The following is a 16,687-nucleotide window of genomic DNA, read 5'->3' as shown; positions in this document are numbered from 1 at the left end:
CCACCCCTGCCTCCTTGAGGCAGAAAGGAGGGAATGCATAAATAAACAATTTCCCCCCAATGCAGCAAACCTGTTTCAGCCATCTTGAGATGGTCTGGACCGACACTTTTTTGTGTGGTTGCTTATGGCTGACTAAAAGTGCCTTCTCATTGCCTCTGATGATTTTCGTTTTCTCCATATATAACGACAAATGTTTTACTATACAGAGACGATCATCTGTTAGGTAAGACCTAAATTCGATATTGAGGCCCGCTGATCCCTGTCTGTTCTGTTTCACTAATTCATAAATATGAAACGTAATGTTTTCAGATGAAGAAGTCATGTTTTCCAGTCTTAATTTATGTAATGACTGTCCCTTTGTGCCGTGACCAATGCCATTAGCATGACTGTTTTTAATGTCAGTCTATGTAGAGACAGAGCTGTTGCTGGAGACCAATTCCTGAGCATCTTCAGGACAATACTCACATCTCATATTTGGGAGTACCTGGTTCTTGGGGGATTGGTATTAAAAATCCCCCTCATACGTTTTGTTACCAGTGGGTGAGTTCCAACAGAGTGACGCTCTGTTCCTTGCCATAGATAAGTCGATAAGGCACTTCTGGCGCAGTTGATGGTACTATAACTGAGCCCCTCATCATAATGGAGATTCAGGTATTCCAGAACAGACGGGATGTTCATATCTCTGTAGGTGATGCTGTTTTTATTACAATACATCTCCCACTTCCTGATATAGACCAGATACTGTTTTTTGGTGGACTGCCTTTGGGCCGCCAAAATCATGTTCACTGTTCGGTCCATCAGTCCCAGCTGTAGTAGAGGTATTTTTAAACTCTACAAATTAATAAATTCAAATAGTTATGGCATGTGTGGCTATCCCTTGTTACGGGATGAACCAACAAGTCTGGTCTATTCGGGATGGTGATACATGGTTCTAATACCATGTTCATTATCACTGGGAACCATGGTTGAGTAGGCCAATCGGGTACTACCAAAATACCAGACGCAGAGTCCTGCTGTATTTTCCTTACTACCCGACTGATGAGGCAGAAAGGAGGGAATGCATAAATAAACAATTTCCCCCCAATGCAGCGAAAATGCATCTGTCGCCGCTGCCCCAGGGTCTGGTTCCCATGAAACATAATTTGAAACTGGTGATTAAGCCTGGATGCGAATAGATCGATATCTGGTGTTCCATATCATGCTGTAATATCAGCAAATACTTTTTATTCAACATCCATTCGGTGTTTTCATTAAATTTGCGTGACCTGGTGTCTGCCACTAAATTTAGTTTACCTGGTAGGTAAGTAGCTGATATCCAAATATCTCTCTGGATACACTACTTCCAAATTGTATTAGCCAGATTGTCACATGATGTCGATTTGTTTCCACCCATGTGGTTGATATATGCTACCACGGTGGTATTGTCAATCTGTAGTCTAACATGCTGGTGATATGACCCAGTACAATATGACTTTAGGCCATAGAATGCATCCAACATTTCCAGGTAGTTTAAGCCCAGTGTTAGTAATAATGATGCCTCCTGAGCAGTCCATCTACCTCCACAGCTGGAGATGGAATTGGTGGCACCCCAACCAGTGCACTGGCATGAGTTTGTAGCACCATAGAAGGGTTGCTGATAATGATTGGATTGAAACAAAGCCAAATGTTATCTATCCACCATTTTAGTTCCATTATAGCTTTGATTGGTAGCTTCATTGGTCTGTCAAAATGACCAGCATTGATTTTGAGTGCTTGTATTTTTGCTCTCTGTAAATTTTGGTAATGTAAAGGTCCAAATTGTGTGGCTGGAAAAGCAGCCACCATTTTGCCAATTACTTTTGCTACCAATCTGATGGACGGTTACTGATGACAATGAGGTTATTGCAAGCCTCTATTAAGTCCATAGCCTTTCCCTTTGGCAAAGTCACCAACATGTGAACTGAGTCAATGGTGAACCCCAAACAGTCCATAGTAGTGGAAGGCGTTAATTTAGATTTAACTGGATGGATAATAAACCCCAGTTTTTCAAATAACTGTTTGGTGGCTGTTACAGTTTGTTTGGCCAATTCCAAAGTTTTGCCCACAATAAGTATGTCATCCAGATATGCCATGACCATGTGTTTTCGTTTCCGTAGAAACGCTAGGGCTGGTTTCAAAATTTTAGTGAACCGCCTGGGGGCTGATGTTAACCCATTTGGCAGCGCTCTATATTGCCATCTGTCCCATCCAGTTGAATTTTAAGTAACATCAGTGGTCACATCGTATAGGCACTGAATAGTAAGCATTTTTTAATCGATGCTAGCCATGAAGTAACCTTTGGAAATCAATTGTTTAGCAGCAACAAAGGTTTCCATTTTAAAATGAATATATTGTACAAATGTATTCAATTTGGTCAGATCTATGATGATGCAACAACCACCATTTTTTTGATTTTGGTAAAGATATTGGACACGAATTCTAGCGGTTCTTTTACAATTACCCCTTTTGCGTAAGGTCGCTCCAGTTCAGCCTGCGCTTCTGATTTTTCTTTACCGGAAAGTACGAACATTCGGTTCGGTATATGTTGAACTGGAGGGCTGTACTTGTGTATAATTCTATTGTATATCCCTGGATATTGCTTAAATATAAGTATCGGTAGTTAACATACTCCATGCATCCAGAAAGGAGAGTAATCCCCACCCCCCCAACCCCCATGCTCCCTGCAATTTGTAGGGAACCAGACCCACCTACCTCCATAGTTACCAGTGGCAGGTTTACTTCTTTTTGTAAATCCTTCGTTGATGTTGAGGCGTCGGTGTCTGGGTTTGTGGTTTGGTTGATGTTGGAGGTTTGCGTATCTTCCAAGAAGGCCGGTCTGGGCCATGGCCTAAGAAAGACTCATGTTTGGTGTACCGGACCTTCGAGCTTTCACCAGTCGGTCTTGTTCTACTGGTGGGTGCGTAAGGGTGCTGTCTATGGCCGTGTGTTGCAAAGCAGTGCCAGTGCATCCTGTTGGTCCTGCGACATGTCCTTCTCATCCACTGTGCGGGTGAAAGCTGTTATCCCCGCTGTTTAGGAGTTTCCATATACAATTATTTACTACAGGAAACATTCCGGGATATAAAGTTACCCGGTGTCAGGTGTCCTCCAGGTTTTGGCCAGTCTGGTCTGGCTGTATGAAGTTGGACACCATGTCCAGTAGATTTTCACGTTCCTGCGCCCCCTGCACACTTGATTTCTGTTCTGCAAACCCCGCTTCTGGATCAGCCCAGAACTGACCCCCAGTACTCCCCTCTGACGAGGGAGAAGCACTGTGCAGCCCTACAAGAGGTGCTGCTGTGGGTTTTACATAGAGCCCACAGTGACTCGACTCCATCTCCCGGAGCCTGTCACGTTGGAGCAAATGCTCCACACACCGCTCCATCCGGCTCCAGCGCTCACGGTCGCTGGCTGCCCGCGGCTGCTCAGTCGTACTCCTCTGAGACCACGACTTTGATGGGTTTTTTTTGGTCTTGCCTTATTGCCCAGCCGCGGAGTAGATCTGGCCGGTGCGGAGGCGACATCGGGCACAGCTGGCAAGTGCCGCTGGCTGCTGCTAGCCCACCAGCTTTGTCGCAGCCCATTGGTTTCTCCACCTGTAATCAGCATGGGAAAACACAAAAAGACCGCAGAGTACTCTTACCTGCAGGTCCTGGTTTAAATTGTCGCTACGGGGGAACGTCAATCCACCCCGCCTCCTGCCGTTTTCGACTTGTCAAAAGTCGACGGCCCCATCTGAATAGTCTCCCGCCCGGCCGTGGTGTTCTGGCCGGCGCGGGACCAAAAGTTGGCACAGCTGATCCCTTACGGGGCTTGTGCCTTCAGCTGCTGCTGGCTCCCGCAACTTCGCGGTCCTCCCCAGCCAGCTTTACTCGCAGCACTTGTGGACACTATTTTGTCCAGCTTCCCCCCCTGTGTAAAAACAGCGCGGGGACAAAAACTACCGCAGAGTAAATCACTTACCTGCAGGTCGCGGTTTCAAACTTACCGCTGCGGGGGAACGCTCCACCCCGCCTGTCGTTTCGCAAGCGTGAAAGCGATATGACACGCATGCGTCCTGGCGGGGTTCTTCACGTAGTCACTCACGTGACTCCGAAGTAAAATCAACATTATAAATGCAACATAATGTTTTACTATAAAAAAAAGATGCATGTGTAACTTCAACAGCAGTGCTGGTTAAGGATAGTGCACAATCAGATAAAATAGCTGATTGATTTTATGTCACTACCGCACAGGATAACCCCACCACCCAAGGATTTTGGACTGATGTTTTTTAGTCCAGGTTCTGCAGCATTAACTGGGAATTCCTTGCAAATGTGTTTGTGATTATAGGGACCACACAATTATTCACAATTGATTCCTGGAATGAGAGGCCTGTTTCGTGAGCAGAGATTAAACAAAAAATGTGCCTATATTATTGAAGGGTTCAAGTGACTAAGAGGTGATTTTATTGAAGTACATAAAATCCTTACAGGTCTTGAGGATAGATGAAGGGATAATTGTTTCACTGGCTGGAAAACCTAGATGTAGGGATCTTAAAATAAAAGGACTGGGTAATAATGACTCAAATGAAAATAAACTCCTTCTTCCAGAGAGCACTGCATCTTTGAAATTCTTTACACAAGAGCACGGAGATACAGCGGCAAAGCAGTGCTTCACAGCGCCAGAGGCCTGGGTTCGATCCCGGCTACTGGTGCTATCTGTATGAAATTTGTACATGGGACCCCATGGGTTGTCTCCAGGTGCTCTGGTCTCCTCCCACATTCCAAAGACGTGCAGGTTTGCAGATCAATTGGCTTCTGTAAATTGCCCCGAGTGTGTAGGATGCAAAAATGGGATAACTAAGAACTAGTATACAGATGATCACTGGCTGGCACCGAAGAGCTCTATATTTCTGTGCTGTATCTCTAAACTAAACTGTGGAGATGTGGTGACTGAGAATATTTAAGACTAAAATTATTAAGGTTTTGGATATTAAGGTAATCAAGGAAAATGGGGTTAGTGCAGAAATTAGCAGCGAGGTAAAAAAAATCAAAAATTATCATATTGAATGGCAAGGCAGGCTTGGAAAGTCATATGGCTTCACACATTACTATTTCTTATGTATTTCTTATCGCGCATGATTTATTCCAAATCAACAATTAAACAAGCTCTTTATTGTATCCTGAACTGAATATAAACCCATGTTGGAAGATAAATGTTGGCCCAACTATTAAGCAATAACTTGTGCTCGAGGTTTGTTGCGTCAATCCATATGAAAGCAATTGTGTGATTTTATGAAGAATGCATTTCGGTTTCTTAAAAATAAAACTGCGGCACGGTGGCGCAGTGGTAGATTTGCTGTCTTACAACACCAGAGACCCAAATTTGATCCTGACTGCGGGTGCTGTCTGTACGAGTTTGCACGGTCTCTCCGTCACCCGCGTAGGTTTTCTCTGGAAGCTTTAGTGTCCTCCCACACTCCAAAGACGTACATGTTTGTAGACTAATTGGCTTGATAAGATTGTAAAATATGTTGTCCCTTGTGTATGTGCCGGATGGCGTTTGTGTGTGAGTATCACTGGCTGGCGCGGACTCTTTGGGCCAAACAGCCTGTTTTTACGCTGTATCTCTAACCTAAACTAAACTAATTAAAATTCACATTTCATAAGGTTTGTAAAGAGATCAGTTCCCAGATTCTAATCTATACCATGACACTGAAATGGATTACATTATATTAGACAAATGAACAATAAACTATGAGATATACCTTTGATATTCCTGACCAAGTGCTGCCCAGAGCCAACAGTGGCTTCAGAAATTCTGTCCCAAGTAAACCATTTATTTGCCAAGGAAATGTAGCCTTGGGATGACACCCTCTGCTGATCGGTGTTACTGGTATAAATGTGACATATGTCAATAATTGTATGAAAAGAGTCGTTGAATCTTTGAATGAGAACATATCATCACCACAGTATCTGGCACAGGTATCTGAGCATACTGCACCACCTCACCTCCTAGAGGCATGAAACTAACAACACATGCATCAACTCCATTGTGCCAGATTTAAAGCAACCAAATTGCTGTTTATATCTCAATGACAAGTGTTTAATCTGAAATCAAATTAATCCAACATCTTTATTGCATTCCAAATTGGCCATCATTGATGATGCATGGACAAACTCAGTCAATGTGCACACACAAGAATGTTAACACATTTGATTATTTATTTAAAAAATGCAAATATTTGATTAGATTTGAAATCCAATGGGGGAAGACAGCAATTTGAAGTGTAGAATTAACAAAGGTACTTTCGGACCATCTCAAAATGGAAACATTAACACTCTACCATATGTGCCAGCTTCCGTATCTGATTTCTTCACCTTTTCACTTTCCTCAAACCCTGATCTGAAAAATGTCACTTTACATCAGTATTCTTCCTCAATTTGTAATCCTCAAATCTATTCAACACAATTTTCTCCAACAGAAATGAGTACTGCTTTTCAGGGAGTTCAGTGGAGTGTGAAAGGATGCATTTTGTCTCACCTGCAACAGTCATTAAAAGCTGACATAACCCTTAAACCTTTAAGTGTTAAAAATATTAATTGAACATATTTTAGGAAAATATATTGTCAACTTCAGACCATTGTAATTTCCACGTTTTTCAATTACTTTACAATCTTTCACACTTTATGTGAAATTCCTAACATGTGGTAATTGTTCATGATCTTACATGTAACACTAGAAAGTTTCTTCACTGCAGGACAAATATAAAGAGCAAATGATAAACAGGAACAGTGATTTATCACAGTGCAAATAAAAATTTTCACACTCAGTATGTGCAAGGCAATTTGCTAACCAAATACTGCAACTTCTCGTATAAAAGTCCCAGGGACAGTCAAAATACAGCTTCAGTGTGGAAAATCAATTGCAAGCTGCAGACAAATTACTTCCTAAGTATAAAATATTATTTGTTTAACATGTATAAATCAGTAATGGTTCTCAGTCATAGTTGCCTTTTTGGTGTAAACTGGATTGTGCCCGGAAATCTCTGTGAAATGTCATCAACACTGAATTAAGGGAGAGAATTTGAAACTTATTTTCAGCCTCATTTTACAGAACTTCTAAAGGGGTAATTGATGAGAGTTTGCATTTTTGCAATAGTGGGCCAGTTAAAATGGGCAGTGTATATCAAAATTGCTGTCCATATCCAAATGGTATATAAGAAGACATCTCTGTACATTTACTGGCATGACTCACTCTTCCGTTGTTTTAGTACATCGTTTCTAATTATTGGTCAGAAAAAGCAAGTGATTGTCTAATGTTGAATCTGTTCGCATTTCCATGGTGTTGGGCTCCAGATGAATGCCATCACCCAGAACAGGGAGTCAGATGCAGCTTGTTAAAATCACACATTTACCAGCTTGACATAGTTGACAGCACACCTGTCTCAGTCAGATAGATGTGGACTAAGACTCTATTCTATGATTACAACATTCTATCCAGACTGGAGCAGTTGGGGAATAATTTCTTGTTTCACAATTTTAAATACCTCTCAGATATCTTTGGCACCTCTTCTGCTCAAAATATAGCCCTGGTTATACTGTTGAAGATGTTGTCTTCTAGTCAAGAGATTATACAATGCCTTATAATGACATTAGAAATCTTGCGGCACTGCTTGAACAAACAACAAAGAATTTGTGGCAATGTCCAGCCAATATCTCTTCCTTCAAGCAAAAAGGTGTTATTTGTTTGCCAATTCAGGGAGGAAATTAGATTGATCTTCTACAGTTATATAGCATGGGCACAAGCTACACAACCCAACTCCTCCTTGCCAATTATGATTTTCATCTGGGCTAAAGGGATCAGGGACTATGGAGAGAAGGCAGGTACAGGATACTGAGTTTGATGATCAGTCATGATCATATTGAATGGCGGTGCAGGCTCGAAGGGCCTATTTTCTATGTTTCTATATGTGTGCATTTGACCCAGATATTGATCAGGCTTTCCAATCCATGCACCTTCCAAATGTCTTTTAAATGTTGTTGTAGTACAGTGTTGTACTAGTACCCGCCACAGCGTGTGGCTGGTCATACTGTATGCCGACCAAACTATGTATGAAAAAGTTACTCCTCAGGCTCCTATTAAATCTTTCTATTACCACCTAATTCTCCCCCACCCCCCCCCCACCCCAGCACCCTCATATGAAAAAATAGGCACTACAAATCATTACACAAGGCATCCTTCAAGATATCTGAGACATGTGAGGTGGTAGCGTAGAGATACAAAATTAATAAGCTACAAGGAGATATGTGTGAGGTACTTGGAAGATAATATTTATTGAGGTTTTCCGTTTCCAGGTTTTTGCAATTGGAGAACATGTATATATCCCTTTTGTTTAGCATTCATGGTGAACAATTTTAAATGCATGCAATAGAACCATCTCTTCAGTTAATAACAAACAATTTCACTTCTCTCACCTCACTTGTTCTCAGGATGATTCGGTAGTTGTACTGAGGTCCATGCTCCTTACTGTCCTCCAATTTTTCCCGTCTAATGCTCACTGCCACAGGACCCAAATTTTCATCCACCCCAAAATAGTTTGAGTGTTCTGTGAAAACATAAGTCAGTTTAAAAAAATCCATCTGGTCATGCCAGTTATTTGTACAAGATATAAAATTAGCACTAACAGAATTCCACTTGCCTGTGCATAAAATTGGCATTTGAAGAGATTAGTTCTTGAGGCACAACATCACAATATAGCATCATTTTTACCATCTCGTTACAAATGGCAAAAATTAAAATTTGAAAATGTAGTTACTATGCTGATTGATTTATCCATTCATGTTTGATTTATCGTTGTTGACATGTCATCGCAAGATAGATATAAAGTGGTCTATTTCAACCCAATCATTTGTAAAGAAGTCCATACAAAACAGCATTTCTTCCCAGCATCCCAAAATTCTATCCATCGAGCAAGGCGGCAACGTAAAACAATCTTCATCAAAACATGTACCGCTTCTGATCAAACTTCCCTGCACATTTCTCCACCAGCTTGAAATAAACTACTTGGAAGGAGACTAGAAGGAATTGTTCCTTACTTTAGGATACAGAAAAAAACTGATGACAAAGGAGAAAATGACAATGATAAAGATGCCTGGAGAAATGTTTTTGACAGGCCTACTCCCCACGATCATTTCATCGTGCCCAAGATGAGAAAGTCCAAATGGCAAATCGTCAGACCTTCACTTATAGCTTTAATGTGTAAAATTGAAATTGGGATTGTGAACACTGAAACTTCCTCAAAACTACACCAAACTCCAACACTTCATTTCACTATTACATTTTGGATAAAGTATTTTCTTGCCAACTAATCCCAAGGAATATTGAGAGCATATTATGAAGTTATGGAGAGGTAATGTGAAATGAGTAAATTAAACACAAATTTTCTGTGGACAAACTACTGCTTAGATATACTGAACTTTCAAAGTTGATGGTGTCGACTTTCTCCCTGATTTAAGCTAACCATCAGAAGAAGCTCAAGATGAGGCAGGAGATTAAAAGTGGAGCATCTTTTTGACATCAGCTCTCAAATGTTAGTTGCATTAATTGTATCTGTTAGACGATATGTTCATTTTTGAATTCTTCACTGAGATGATTTGCCCCAAGCAATGACTAAAATTGTTTATAATGACATTCACAGTCTTGCAAGATGTGACTGACAGCATTTTCCTTCAGTTGACCGAAAAGAAAATTACATCTGTACAAGCTCTGAGTGATGAGAACGTATAACTTAACACATGGTGTTCCACAAAACCACATGGACCAAAGTACTGCCACGTTCAATGCCTATTGAGAGCACAGTTAGCTGACTTTGCAGAACTAACTTTGAGGCTTCAGGAAGCAATTTTCTTTACCAACGAGAAACACGTTTCTTAAACACATTCTTCAACATTCCACACTGGAAAGCACGAGTACAAACAGTTCCCATTATATAATGTTTTGCTATCATTCCTATTATCAAAAATCTTGTCATCTAGCTAGATTAAATCAAAATAAACCAGTTCCAAGAAGGAGGAGGATAAGTAAATCTGGGATTATTAGAAAATAAACAAATGCAAAGGTTCTATCAGCCAGTGTAATAATGATAAAATTATCGTCATACAATCACTACGGTCCACTAAATCCATTCGGATCATAAAGCACCCAAATACATTCATACTATAATCACATTTAATGCCCCTGTCCCACTTAGGAAACCTGAACGGAAACCTCTGGAGACTTTGCGCCCCACCCAAGGTTTCCATGCGGTTCCCGGATGTTGCAGGTGGTTGCCGGAGGTTGCAGGTAGTGGAAGCAGGTAGGGAGACTGACAAAAAACCTCCGGGAACAGCACGGAAACCTTGGGTGGGGCGCAAAGTCTCTAGAGGTTTCCGTTCAGGTTTCCTAAGTGGGACAGGGGCATAACTCTCCTGATATTGTAAGCGCAACTCCTGGTCTCCTGCCTCACTACTTTACAAAACACCTTTGCTCAGTCGATGGATAGTCCTAGGTTTCCAGTTACCCGTCACTTTAATTCTTCAACCTCACCTTCTAATTCAGCATATGACAGTCATCAAAATTTAACAACTATTTCATAAAATTCAAATAGCTGCATTCCCAGATTAGATCGCCAAACATCAGCTTTCATTTTTGTTCTCTCATTTCTACTGACAATTTCAAACATTTGTCTCCTCATCCACCCTGACCTTTTTCTTACTCCTTAGACCTTTATCACTCTTTCATTTGGTTCCAGTAATTCTTTGTAATTTTGCCACCTCCATGATATCAGATCTCCCCTTCATTCTCTCTATCCCTCCCCATTCATTTACAACTTAAAAGTTTTCTTCATATCTCACCTTTTCCAGATTTAAAAAATGACCAGTGACCCAAAATGTTAACTTTGTTTCTCCCTCATGACCTTGCCTGACATATTGAGCATTTCCAGCAATCTATGTTTTATTTCAGGTTTCCAACAACTTCAGTATTTGACTTTCGGACTCAGCTGTATTGTATTCCTGCATTGAGCTGCACTGAACAGACTGTTGATGGAAAGGCATCCGGCCAAGTAGCTCATGGTACAGTGTCACTCAGGAGGAAAGCACATTATTCCACACATGTATGCATTGAAATTATACAAGCAAAAAAGATCCATCTGGTGAAGTGTAAGGATCAAAATAACAGTGGTGCAATAATCGTGTAAGGAGCAGCAGACTGACAATCCCCAACTGAGGACCCTTGTATCATCTCAAGAGCTTCGAACTTCCAGAGAAGTCCTCGTTGTTGGCACTCCAACTATTCTGATGTTTGGGTGATGTGGACTCCAAGCTGAAGAAGGGTCTCGACCTGAAATGTCACACATTCCTTCTATCCAGAGATGCTGCTTGCCCTGCTGAGTTTCTCCAACATTTTGTGTCTATCTTCGGTGTAAATCAGTATCTGAAGTTCCTTCCTGCACACAAGATCTGGCAAGGCTCAGCAAATCCATTCATGCTGATGGCGAAGAACTACTCAGGGAGATGGGTAGGAAAGAAGTTCAGAGAACTTACATTGTTTCCATTAGGTTTCAAGCTGTTCAGGCGTTTCAAAGGCTCAAGTTATTTTAGAATGTTAATTTTTAAATTATTTTAGTAATTCATATATTTAAATTTTTGATAATTTATTCTTGAATGTTTGTTAGTCATTTGTTTTTCTTTTAATGGACAGCTGGCAAGCCATGGATATTGCTTAATTAACCATCAATGCTACACTGGGGCATACTGGTCAGAAGCCAGCTTTGGGATCAATTTGCCATTGCAAAACATATTGAGAGGAACAAAACAAAATGACTCATGAGTGGGGAAACTTTTATTCTGCATCTGCATCTCTGGCCATATACAGGTAACAGGCACGTGCCGTCAGGGTAGGCAAAGTAGGCACTGCCTACCCTGACTAAAATTATAAAATGGTAATTATTAAATATAAATAGTAAAGGCATGGGAGAATTATGCCTATCTACGAGATCGATCTCTTAGGTATGCATAATTCTCTGTGCCTTTTATGCGCAGTACTTGCAACACGCAAAAGTCTGTGCCGCTGTCGTGCCATTGGTGCTGCTTCAAATCATCAATTTCAAGGGGAGCTGAAGGCAGCTGAAATTCTGCCTTTGCAGTACTACTGCGCATGAGCAGCGCAAGTTTCTTGACGGGTTTTTCTAATATGGATTGTCATTATCTTAAGAGTATATTAGGAAACATAGAGAGAAGAATGGAATTCTTGTACCAATAATGTGGTAGACAAATCTCTTGGTGCGATATGTTTTTAAATACCGTATTTCCCAGGGTGGCGGGTGGGTGGGAGAGCTCCTTTCACAGAGTTTGGGGAGTCTGGCCCGGGATAAGGTTGCGGGGAGGGCAGGAACGTTGTGAAGGAGGGGATTGGGGATCATGCCAGTAACCCACTTGCGACACTCCAGGCATGGAGCCACCGCATTGTGGCCGGGGAGTGAATTAGCTCGGGTGGCTGCGAGCGGCTGCCGGGACCGGACAGCACCTTCTGGTAGTGCTCCCCGCTCACCTCTGGCTGTGCTCTCCATCTGAAAACCTCTCCCCTGCCGACAAATTCCGACAGTGCGATCAACGGACAAATTGAGGTTACTCGGCTGTCGAAATATAAGGATTTGCGGGAAGCGGCTGACATGAGCAAAGCCGGCGAGCGACAGGTGAGAGATGTTCAGATGGAGAGCACTGCCAGAGGTGAGCGGGCTGGCAGAAAGCGCTGAGGTCCTGGCAGCCGCTCGCAGCCACCCCGAGATACTTCCCTCCCCGGCCCCAATGCGGTGGCTCTGCGCCCGGAGCGCGGCAGCAGCGGTGAGTGAGCTACTCACTGGCATGATCCCCGACCCCCTCCTTTTCAACACTCCTGCCCTCCCCGAACTCTCCCCCCAATTGGTCCCTTGAACAAGTATTGTCATCAATAAGATGACACCTGATTCAACTTGTCCCGGTGTGCTCCCGTTTTTCCCACTATCTCTCCACCTGCCATCGTCCTCCACCCCCCTCCTATTCAGTAAATCAAAACGAATGAGATTTGGAAGCCTTGGGCAAATTGAATTGTTACTTATTTTTAATTTTAATTTTTACGGAGAGGAGAACAATCTGCGCACGTGCGGTTTAAGTGTTTTTTTAAAAGCCGACTGACTGCCTACCCTGAGTAATTACTCACGGCACGTGCCTGACAGGTAGGGCAGGTAAGAAAGTTGGACAATGCAACAAACTAAAAGACATACAGTGCCCTACATAATGTTTGGGACAAAGACCCATGATTTATTTATTTGCCTCTGTACTCCACAATTTGTGATTTGTAAAGAAAAAATCACATGTGGTTAAAGTGCATATTTTATTTAAGGCCATCTTTATACATTTTGGTTTCACCATGTAGAAATTACAGCAGTGTTTCTACATAGGTCCCCCCCCCCCATTTCAGGGCATCATAACATTTGGGACACATGTCTTCACAGGTGTTTGTAATTGCTCAGGTGTGTTTAATTGCCTCCCTAATGCAGGTATAAGCGAGCTCTCAGCACCCAGTCTTTCCTCCAGTCTTTCCATCACATTTGGAAACTTTTATTGCTGTTTATTAACATGAGGACCAAAGTTGTGCCAATGAAAGTCAAATAAACCATTATGAGACTGAGAAACAAGAATAAAATGGTAAGAGAGATCAACCAAACCTTGGGCTTACTAAAATCAACTGTTTGGAACATCATCAAGAAGAAAGAGAGCACTGGTGAGCTTACTAATTGCAAACAGACTGGCAGGCCAAGGAAGACCTCCACAGCTGATGACAGAATAATTCTCTCTATAATAAAGAAAAATCCATAAACACCTGTCCATCAGATTAGCAACACTCATCAGGAGTCAGGTGTAAATTTGTCAATGATCACTGTCTGCAGAAGACTTCATGAACAGAAACACAGCGGCTGTACTACAAGATGCAAACCACTGGTTAGCCGCAAAAATAGGATGGCCAGGTTACAGTTTCTCAAGAAGTACTTAAAAGAGCAACCACAGTTCTGAAAAAAAGGTCTTGTGGACAGATGAGATGAAGATCAACATATCAGAGTGATGGCAAGAGCAAAGTATGGAGGAGAGGAACTGCCCAAGATCCAAAGCATACCACCTCTTCTGTGAAACATGGTGGTGGGGGTGTTATGGCCTGGGCATGTATGGCTGCTGAAGGTACTGGCTCACTTATCTTCATTGATGATACAACTGCTGATGGTAGTAGCATAATGAATTCTGAAGTGTATAGACACATCATATCTGCTCAAGTTCAAACAAATGCCTCAAAACTCATTGGCTGGTGGTCCATTCTACAGCAAGACAATAAACCCAAACATACTGCTAGAGCAACAAAGACGTTTTTCAAAGCTAAAAAATGGTCAATTCTCGAGTGGCCAAGTCAATTACCCGATCTAAACCCAACTGAGCATGCCTTTTATACGCTGAAGAGAAAACTGGAGGGGACTATCCCCAAAGCAAGCATGAGCTAAAGATGGCTGCAATACAGGCCTGACAAAGCATCACCAGAGAAGACACCAAGCAACTGGTGATGTCCACAGACTTCAAGCAGTCATTGCATGCAAAGAATATGCACCAAAATACTAAACATGACTACTTTCATTGACATGACATTGCTGTGTCCCAAACATTATGGTGCCCTGAAATGGGGGACTATCTGTAAACACTGGTGTACTTTCTACATGGTGAAACCAAAATGTATAAAAATGGCCTTGATTAAATTCTGACAATGTGCACTTTAACCACTTGTGTTATTTTCCTATTACAAATCTCAAATAGTGTAGTACAGAGCCAAATAAATAAATGATGGTCTTTGTTTACAAAACCTTGCCAATCATCTGAAGAATTTTAATGCAAATATGCCATGTAAATGTCTTTTACAATAGAATGCTCGTTTTATTTAATTTGACATAATATGTTTTAAGAAACAACCCTGGCTGTTAGTTCTTATCCTTATCTGACAACCCGTCTGGAAAATGACTGCTGATCATAAGGGATGGGCACAAATCAACTGCAAAAAATGTAAAACAAAATCTTTTCCTCATACATTGTCATTTTACTCCGCATTGTTCAGATGTATATTTCCATTTAAAAAGTTGATAACATTAGAGGATCAAAGCTTTCAAGGAAAAGAGACAGGACAGCAGTGAGATTAATGATGCAAGGAGGGTGATAAGATTGTAGATAGAGAAACGTACAATGTTATGCTTTAATTATGAAATGGACACCTAAAAATAGGACAAATTTTAAAAGCAAGAAATCTTAATTGATAGGCCTGTGTGAAATAGCTAGATTACCTGAAACATTGAATTAATAACCAATAATAAGCAACAGTATGGGAGCATTACAATACCTCAATGAAATTCAGGTAATATACTTATATAAACCAGAAAAAAAGCAGAATAATATAGGTAGGAGAGGACATCATTTATATTGGAGACTATATGGTCACAAACTGTAAACAAAAATATGAGTCATGCATTTTAATCAGATAAAAATACTTAATCCGTTATTTTTTTTTGCAGCAGATAGTGTAACGATGGCTTGAATGTTCCAAGCAGCACTGTAATCACATTCTGAAGGATTAAATTGTACATTAATTGCTGCAGGATTAGCAAGAAATAACAGTTCTGCATGTGGAAATAGATCATGTTAACAGAAGTCTCTTTATAATACAATTAAGATGGTGTCCTTCTGATTTGTTCCAAATAAAACACTGATTTCAAAAGGGACTGCGATGTCATAATAATTTACATTTTAACAGCAATCAATGTCCCTTGGGTTTTAAGAGCCCAACAATTAACAGTCCAAAATTAATCCAAAAAGCAGCAATACCATCCTCCATAAAAATATTAATTTCAAGTACACAATTTTGAAATGGCAAAAGTTCAACAATTTGATAAATTGCTGAGACTGGAAATATATTGCCAGACTTTTAGTTTGAATGTACCTTTATTTCCTTGCAAAGAGTTGGACATCTCCTTGGCTGCAGTTGCCTATTGCTCTTTCAACTCCCTCCTCAGACTAAATCAATGATGCCAGATTGGCATTAAGTTCCAAATTGAATACCCTAATTTATATTTATAAAAATAATCTTAATAAATTGATTAGTTTTTTTATGGCTATTGTCAAGTTTTCTTACCTGAACATAATTCTAAATAAATTTGCAAGATTGCTTTGTCCAACTGGTCAGAGAATGGAAAGGTTGGCCGAACAAAAAAAAATCTAAATTTTTATTGGACTGCTTAGTCCTGCAAGACCTGTTCAAATATAAATTGTTTTCATTTTGTGGGGATGAGAGGGATTAATTTTATGGATGCATGCTTAAAAAATAAATACAAACTTCTTACTATATATGGAAATAGGAGAGATTTGGTTTAAAGAAATAAAAGCTGATTAGGGAAGTAAAACAGTTCCAAATAATCCAGTCACGTACAAGGCACTACACAGAATATGTATCCTAGGACAAGGCAAAAAGCATGCTGGAAAAATAATTTGAGTGATTGCAAGCAATACTATTTCTTTTTAGATCTACAGTTGGATCAGTGTTAAAACAAAAAATTAATGGCACATTTAGGACAATAACACAT

General features: G+C 40.8%; 1 protein-coding gene across 5 annotated transcripts in view; it reads right to left on the bottom strand.

Moving 5' to 3' along the window:
• Positions 1-16,687, bottom strand: part of sipa1l1 (signal-induced proliferation-associated 1 like 1) — a 351,678-nt gene that overhangs the window by 100,634 nt on the left and 234,357 nt on the right. For all 5 annotated transcript variants that reach the window (XM_055640839.1, XM_055640838.1, XM_055640834.1 and 2 more), the window contains one exon: positions 8,478-8,608. In XM_055640839.1, coding sequence (XP_055496814.1) covers positions 8,478-8,608 — 131 coding nt within the window. The remainder of the gene's footprint in view (positions 1-8,477; positions 8,609-16,687) is intronic.

The sequence above is a fragment of the Leucoraja erinacea genome, chromosome 9, assembly GCF_028641065.1.
Source record: "Leucoraja erinacea ecotype New England chromosome 9, Leri_hhj_1, whole genome shotgun sequence".
NCBI classification, from domain to species: domain Eukaryota; kingdom Metazoa; phylum Chordata; class Chondrichthyes; order Rajiformes; family Rajidae; genus Leucoraja; species Leucoraja erinaceus.
The sequence above is the reverse complement of the archived record's forward strand: the minus strand, read 5'-3'. Positions and strand labels throughout refer to the sequence as shown.